We start from the raw sequence: 8,198 nt of genomic DNA, 5'->3' as shown, positions 1-8,198 counted from the left end.
ATACTCGTTAACTTTGCGACTTGAAGCCCTTGTACTCTCATCCTTGCATGACTGTACAGTCTTTGTGGTTAAAGAAAAAGTGAAGGCTAAAACTTCTTTATTCCTTGTTTTCTATTATAAAGTTTCAGTTTTAGTTTGGAATTCCAATACTTGCCTCTTCAAAATGCTTGTACAAGATGCTGGGATAGCAGTGAAGGCAGGGGCACTGTGGTGGGAGAGACATCTGAAGAGCAGATTTCTCATGGACTGAAATGCAGTTAGACTGAAGACTTTTGACCCAGACCCCCGAAACCCTCCTTCCTCTGGAAAGAATGTGGCCCAGGCTCTCCCCCTTCTTGCTTTTTCTCTCCCTTGAGACGCTGGAAAAGCATTAGTTCTCTTACATGAAATGAAATACAGAAGCTATAATTTGAATAGCTCGTCTGACCTGCGTCACATGCATGTACCAGTGTGTGGCAAGATGTTTTCTGTCATTTAAGAAACTAAGAAATGTAATTAACCAGTTTACTTGCTCAAAAATCTGTATGTGCTTTTAAATAAATGGGCAGCAGGACCATAGAAGAGATATACCACTTTTATTTTCACAAGCAAGCCACTATTGAATAAAAAAAATTACAATCATTCCATTCAGACTAATATGTGGAAGTGTAAACACTACTTCTTTTAATGCATAAATAGTTGGTAGTTCTTTCCTGGTATGTCCTCCAGTCTTTAAACTGGTCATTTTTGGTTGGCTAGTCCTGTTATCTGTCGTTTGGGTAAGACATCGTTAGCTGGTTTATGATGACCAGGCTAAAGGACACCTACATTTTCCTTAAAAAGAATTAACTTTATCTCTCGTACACAGTGGTTCTCACTGAGATGGGTTTGAATATTTGGTTAGTGAGTTTGCACAGAGGAAGGCCTCTGTTGTCTTGCATTGTGTCCTTCTGTTTTGTGCTGTTTGAGCTTATTTACACCCCAAAGCCAAATCTACTGGCTACTTACATTTATTAAGAGCAAAAAACTAAAATAAAATAAAAAATTGAAGTCCAACGTGATGCATGGCTCTTTTGGTTCAGTTAAATATATATATTTGGCATTTGTCTTAAGAGCAGTTGGGGTGGAAAGTCAAAGTTTTTTACCCATTGAGAATATGGTTTCAATAAAATCTCCTTTTGCTTGTTTCATGGATGTCTTTGATGGATTCACATTAACTCCATGGATGAGCTCATGTCTGTGATTGAAGTGTCATCAGGGATCTTGACTTCTCTCGGAATGACGTCACTGAGAAGGTCATTTTCTTTCAGCCCGGAGTTTTTCAGGAGTTCACTAGCATTTTCCACGTTGATGTCACTCCCCAGCGTCTTCAGACACTCTTCAGCCTCCACCCCTGTCGACTTCCCCAGAGAGTCTGAAGTGAGTTTTTCTGGCTCTGCTGTGGCACTGTGCTCACTTGCTGACACATTCAATGACTCATCTGGATCCAGAGGGATGGTGGTTGGTGAGGAAATCACATCAGGGACACCAAAATCAATCAGTGGTGGCGAAGAAATTACTGGATCAGTTAAAGACTCTTGGTCTTTGTGCTGCTCCACATCCTCGTCACTGAGCCTCGTCGGCTCAGAGACGAGGTCATCAGTGTCTGCCTCTGACTGCAAAGCAGAGTCAGGTTCTGGAACATCCTCTGGGTTCGGAGTGATGGCAGCTTCGGCTTCCTCTGTAGCTTCAGGTTTTGCTGGTGCAAACGATTCTGGTTCCAGAGGATTGGTGTCTGAGACCGCAGCTTCAAGCTGCACTGGAGCTGGAGTTTCCTTTGCTAGTAGTTCAGACCCTGCATCTTCTGGTGGGGCCAAGGTAACAGGACTTTCTTCCTCTTTCCCCTCTGGTGCACATTCATCTTTTGGTGGTTCTTCTACCAACACATCTAGAGTCTCTGTCCTAACAGCCTCCTGTTTTATCTCAGAGTCTGCTGTTGGTTTAGGTGTCGTCGATGACTCCACAGCAGGCTTCTGTTCACTGGCTGCTGCAGCAGCAGCAGCACTGCTGACAGGGGCTTCTCGCCTTCTGCTGAACTTGTTTCCCATGACGAACCTGTGCAATTTGTCAAAAATAAGAGTGAAATTGTTTGAAATAGTTATTGTAATGGAAATAAAAACTTTCTGATAGGCAGATTTTACTGAGATTATTAACTGATGATTAAGGAAAGACTTAAAAATAATCTAATAGAGACATGGATGATAAAGTGATCAGGAATTAGTTAACTGGAGAAGTTTTACTTGTTTCCTTTTACTTGCTTGATAGTTGGTTAACAAAGCCTAATATGTTATCTGAAAGTACTCACAATATGAATTCACAACCTCGTGAGTACATCTGAGGCACAATTGACAAATTCCTTCTGGTTAAACTTTTCCAAAATACTTTGAACTGCATTTTTCCCTCATTCGAACGATCGACCTCATGTCCCCCAAACTCTTTAATTTGGCTATTTAAAGACACTGATAACTAAAAAAAAAAAAAAAAATCTAATATTTTTATTTAATAAAGTAGAACGGAGAACGGAATTTTTCAGACGACCCCGCCTCCCGTTTTGATGGGGAAAAACATGTAATAGTGTAAAATCATAGTTGTTAAAACTGCCCAATTTGAACGTGCTGGTTAATTCACATATCACATAGCGATTCTCCACTAACCTTTAACAAACTCCTTGATGTTGCAGTTGAGTTAAAGCTGGTCAAAGTGCAGATGATCACTCAGCTCTCAGCAGAAGTCCGTGCGCCGGAGTGCCTGTTGAAGCGCGCACCAGCGGGGCAGAACCCGAGCCGTGCGCGTTCGTGGCGAAAGCGTGCGCGCTCAAACCTCAGGCCGCTGAGCTTCGCTACACACCGACGTCTGCGTGAACCCTCTTCCTGTGAAAGTAAGTAAACAACACACCAGAGCAAGACAATTTTGCCAAACATTTGATTGCGCCTACAGATCAACAACAGCTTTAATTTATTTCAGGAAATTGTCCAGTTTTTGATGGAACAGTCATTTTCATTTTGTCCATGAAAAGAACAAATTTAGACGTTGAATCAGAATCATTACAGCACTGCCAAACAGTATTTGAAGTAAACTCAAACTATATAGTTTGAGTTTACTTCAAATACTTTAACGCATATTAACGTGCAACATTCTAAAGTGGTTGTGATATGAAGTAAACGCAATCAGCTGATCTACATATGACTTGTGTCTTAGAGAACTATCACTTTCATAAGCCATATTTGAGGAACTGCGATGGTGCAGAAATTAGGGATTTTTTTGGAAATAATACTCTACTATGTTATGGAGGGTCATTAAGTAAATACATCAATGTACCATGAATAAATGTTGAAGTTAGTGTTTAAATAAATTATTTAATAGACAGTTTGCTTAACGTGTCAAGTCATGAACATGCAAACTGATTCAGATTAATTAATTATTAATAACAATAATTAAATGTGTATTTCATTATTTTATAGTTCTTATTCCTGCAACATCACCATGAAATATTTTTATATGTCAAACACACCCATCAAAATCGAGGAGCTCGGCTAAACTGTGGAACTGCAGTAAGGCCTGGGTTTTGTGGTAAATTTCTCCCTACTTTGCACCTCTTTGTTTATTATTCTTCCCAAAACAGCTCAAGTCGTATTGAATGAGGTGATTTTCATGTCTTTGAATAAATTCTAAATAGAATTTAGGCCTGGACTTTGTATCTCAATATTATAAAGCAGCAACCAGCATTTTCAGAGCGGTTTGTTGCTATGTGGATTTCTGATGTGCGTAGACTAAAAAGAAAAATAAATGTTTGCCTCCCCAGACCAGAGTGCCATTTCCAACCTTTGAGGTCTTCAGAGGACCTGAGGAGATACATTTGAAAGCCATGAACCAATTTATTTTCATGTCATGAAAATACACCACTTTGTGTTGACAAATCATTTACATTCCCATTAAAATACATCAAAGCAACATGATAATAAAAAAGTTGAAGGAAAATAAGTCTCACAAGGCAGTGTGCAAACCTGACATTTTAGCTCCATGTATAATGACATGAGAAATAGTCTTATTAATTATTACACTCTTTTCTTTCTATTTACAAGTGCAATGTATCTTGATTTTCAAATACGGTTTACCATTTCAGGCTTGCCCATTTCGCATTTTATGAACTGCTGCCCTAGTTAACTACTGCATATTGCCACCTATTTTTTGAAGAAAGAAATTGTGACAAAAATAAAAAAATAATAAAAAAAAATCACCACCTCTTTCTTGAAAAAAATTACGTTGTCAAAAATGACCTAGTCAATTATTTTAGGAAGGTGATAATATTCTACCTTATTGTTTTAAATGCCTGCTGTCATTGATTTTTGTCAATATCTATATTAGGTTTACAGATCCAGAGTGCAGAGCCGGTCCACATGGCCACTTTTTCAATAAGGAGTCCAGGACTAAACTCTATTGGGATTTCTGTGCTGCTTCTGGTCATCCTCCTTCAAGTCTTGCTGCTGCACTTTTTTGGTGTCTTCATCCACTCCGAGAAAGTCCTCATCGGCCCTGTAATCTTTTGTGAAAACAATCAATATGATACATTAATTTGTCGTCAAACGGGATGGTCAGCTTACAGTGTTGAAGCGATGCTCGCTCTGTGTTTTTATGTTCCAGTCGTGCTTGTGGCCTTCTCCCTGCTCTGCATGCTGCTAGCTGCTTACGCCAAAGACAGAACAACACTCCGGTGCGGCATGGTCTGCCAGACAGCATCAGCCCTGCTCACTCTGGGAGGCATCATTACGTTTTTGGCATATTTTCACTCCTACTTGAGTTGGAAAGACATGACATTTTGGTTTCATTTGTGTGTTGGCGTAGAGGTACAGTTGATTGTCACAACTGTCCTTACAAGGGTTTTAGGACAGAAGCTGACTTCTGACTGGGAATAAACTGATTCAGGCTGCACTAGATTCCACAGGACCACAAGATTAACCTTATTTTATTTGTGTTGTCCATGTTGAAATTGTATTGCTGATGTATGTTATTACCTCTGCTTGAAATGATGTACTTTAGTAGATCAAGTTTGTTTTTACTGCTGTATCAATGAGATGTCTGGACAAACTCATTTGTAAGAGGAGAGGAACGAAAATGTGAAAAAACAAAACAAAAAACAAAGCCATTATCAGTGTTGTACCTGCAGATGTTAAATGTCATAAACTGTGTTTACAAAAAAAACCTCCTGAAGTACGCTGTCAGGCTCCAACTTTGTTTATAACAGTTAATTTATACTGCACCACTTAAGTTAATAGCTACTGGTGTTGTCAAATCATATACAATCTCAATAAAATACTTTGAAGTTTACAGTTACGTCATAATAATATTAAAGGTTTATGGGGAATGAATGTACCGTGAAAGACTGACATGTTAGCTTCATGAAAATAATCTCAAGAACTAGTGGGAAACAGTAAAAATTTGGTTTATTAGCATTGCTAATGGTTAGAAAAGCAAATAATTAGAAATGTGCATTTCTAATGGTTTATATTTGACTTAAACAGTCATATATGACGTGTTTTAGACTTTCACCTGGCTGATCAGGATGTACGTAAACAATTACAGTTCACGTAAGAAAATTCATTCTTAGTGATCAGATTACAGCTTTACATCCTACAAATTCAATGACATTACAGTTCACTTTAGATTTGTCCACCGCAGTGACGTCCATGTCAATTATTGGACGTTTATTCCCAAAACTAATATTAATAACTACATTTGGTGTCATCTCTTCAATTAAGTAATTTAGCTGCGGCATAAAATACTTAAAATTTCCTTAAAAACGCTTTTAAAAACATATTCAGTCAGGTGAAAAATATTTCTCGTACAAGCTGCAAAGCATCGTCTTCCTCTGCTGCCGTCGACAGTTGCTCACTTTCTTTGTCAGCTTGCAAATTGTTGTTGGGTTCACAGTGACCTTGGGCAGATGCTGATCTCTCTCCTTCGGGTTCAGGATGTTGAGTGTTCCTGCAGTAAGGCACAGTTTCCACCTCTGTAATGTCCAAGTCTGTTTCTGAAACGTATGTCATTTCCAGGTCATCACAGCAGTCTGAGGACTCTTCCTCTAAAGGCGACGTCACTGGCTTTGATTTTATCTCCGAAGTGGCTGGGTCTACATCCTTTCTGGAGGTGGGATTTGCTTTTCCTTCAACCTGTGTTTCAGAGGGAGGGAGGAACATGTCAAAGTGATATTCTGCCTGGTTTTTGAATAAACTATGCACACACAGGAAGAGAGCATTCATCATTCATCAGACCAGGATGTTTTCTTCCCTTGTTCTGTGATCCAGTTCAGATGGTCACGTCTTCACGGACTATGTGCATCAGTGAAGCTTGGCCAACCACTTCCCTGTTCCTGGTTCATATTCTTCACTTGGTTCACTATTTAACAAATAGAGGCCGCTGCAGACTGGAGACATGTCAGCAAAGCTATAATTTTGGATATGCTTTGACCCAGTTGTCAATTTGGCCCTTGTTAAACTCATGTCAATCATTGCCCATTTTTCCTGGCTAACTTTGAGGACATAATGTTAACTTGATTTCTAATATTACCCAGCTATTACCAGGGATTATCAGTGTTATTCACATAACCTGTCAGAATCCATAATGTTGTATTCCCTTTCTAAATGTTGTGATACCTTTCTAAAATAATGTCCTAAGTCGGTTTTTTTTTTCCAAAAGCGATCTTGGCAAAAAAATAAATAAATAAATCACCATCTCCTTTTTTCCCAAAATTATATTGGGAAACATGAACTAGGCCATTATTTTAAGCTATGTGCAACTTCATCATCAGATTTACACAGGTCACAACCTAACATCAAATATTAATAAACTTCTGATGAAGAAATGATTCCAAAATACTCCTCACAAAAATGGCATAAAACCAAAACATTTTGATTTTGTTTAAATTTTGTTATTGTTGTATTGTTTTATATTTTTCCTTTCTAAATATAACTGTTTTAAATTTGTTTTAATCAACAGTAATGTCCTTTAGTAGGTGATACACCCGTTTTAACGGATTTGGGCATCAAAAATAGAAGGAAAGAAAATCATGCAAAACAGTGCCACCTTCTGGCGAAGCGGGAACGACGCATCCTCGTAGGAACTCTGGGTGAGAAATGAAACAGCAGCTTCTACCAGCTCCGCCTCGTTCATACAGTAAAACGTAGCTCTGAGGACAAACCAGTGCGTAGCTGTTAGTTGGACAAACGACAATTAACCACAACTGAATCCTAAAACTGGCGAACTATTGTTTTCTTTGTCGATACCTTGGAGCTCTTGTTTTTCTCAGACTCTTCAGTGGCGTCTTTTCTTTCACTTTAACCTCTTTCTTTGCCATCCACGAAGGGAGCGCCCGCTGTTTTTCCGCCATATTTGACGCTAAACAGGGCACATTCTCTTTCCAGTTTCAGAATTTACATTCAAGATTGGTCAGACCGCCATTACAGTTCTGCCAGTGAAAGAATCAAATAACGTGTTCTGTTAAATAACGAGACAAATAGTCTCCTTAGCGCCACTCACAGTTGGATTCAGTGCATTGCAACTTGTTACCGCCGCCTTACGAAACTGGCTGAGACAAAACTCTTTCTTTAGATTGCATTATAGTTATTTGCTTTTCGAGAAAAAAAATAAAAAATAATAATTTAATAAAGAAATTTAATCAATTTTGTTTTATTAAATTGACAATATACAAGGTTTCTGCAATATCTTAAAACACCACATTTATTTATTTTGCATTACAAACCAAAGTGCTGGAGGCTTAATCTCCAAGTCTCCAGCAGTTCTGTATCAGATTTTCACTTTCTGTCACTCTGCACACAGGGCTGCCATCTTGCACTTGGCCCTTTTAATTATCTCTCTTAAGCTTCGACGGGCAAGTGCTTAGGCCTTGATTGCAAAGAGCAGCTTTGTATATTTGACTCAATTAAAAACGGGAAAAGAAGGGTGGGGGGGAAAAAAAAAGAAGAAATCTCAAGTCAGCCAGCATGTTACACGTACAATGTAATTTCCCCTAAAGCTTTCGAGTCAAGTGCATTTTAGGAACAACAAATAATCATTGGCTTTAACTGGTAAATACAACTGGAACGAAAATCCTCAGAATCTCTCACGACATCTGTGTTGTTATTTACAGCACTTAGCAACTGAACCACATATCACGGATGACTATT

The 8,198-nt window shown here is 38.7% G+C and overlaps 2 protein-coding genes and 1 long non-coding RNA gene across 3 annotated transcripts; 1 reads left to right on the top strand and 2 right to left on the bottom strand.

The window, feature by feature from the left end:
• Nucleotides 1-558: 558 nt before the first annotated feature.
• Nucleotides 559-2,774, bottom strand: LOC103133757 (proteoglycan 4-like). Its single transcript, XM_007545641.2, has 2 exons — nucleotides 2,673-2,774; nucleotides 559-2,073 (listed from the first exon to the last, which is right to left on the bottom strand). The coding sequence occupies exon 2, from the start codon at nucleotides 2,064-2,066 to the stop codon at nucleotides 1,188-1,190; it is 879 nt and encodes a 292-aa protein (XP_007545703.1). The 5' UTR covers nucleotides 2,067-2,073; nucleotides 2,673-2,774; the 3' UTR covers nucleotides 559-1,187.
• An 18-nt stretch (nucleotides 2,775-2,792) lies between these two features.
• Nucleotides 2,793-5,225, top strand: LOC103133756 (uncharacterized). The gene is made up of 2 exons (XR_475776.2): nucleotides 2,793-2,896; nucleotides 4,384-5,225. It is a non-coding gene; the product is annotated as an uncharacterized LOC103133756 (long non-coding RNA).
• A 219-nt stretch (nucleotides 5,226-5,444) lies between these two features.
• LOC103133755 (modulator of retrovirus infection homolog) lies at nucleotides 5,445-7,551 on the bottom strand. Its single transcript, XM_007545640.2, has 3 exons — nucleotides 7,299-7,551; nucleotides 7,099-7,201; nucleotides 5,445-6,185 (listed from the first exon to the last, which is right to left on the bottom strand). The coding sequence occupies exons 1-3, from the start codon at nucleotides 7,400-7,402 to the stop codon at nucleotides 5,838-5,840; spliced, it is 555 nt and encodes a 184-aa protein (XP_007545702.1). The 5' UTR covers nucleotides 7,403-7,551; the 3' UTR covers nucleotides 5,445-5,837.
• Nucleotides 7,552-8,198: the final 647 nt, after the last annotated feature.

Source organism: Poecilia formosa, unplaced genomic scaffold (genome assembly GCF_000485575.1).
Source record: "Poecilia formosa unplaced genomic scaffold, Poecilia_formosa-5.1.2 Scaffold13, whole genome shotgun sequence".
Taxonomy (NCBI): domain Eukaryota; kingdom Metazoa; phylum Chordata; class Actinopteri; order Cyprinodontiformes; family Poeciliidae; genus Poecilia; species Poecilia formosa.
This window is presented reverse-complemented; position numbering and strand designations above follow the sequence as displayed.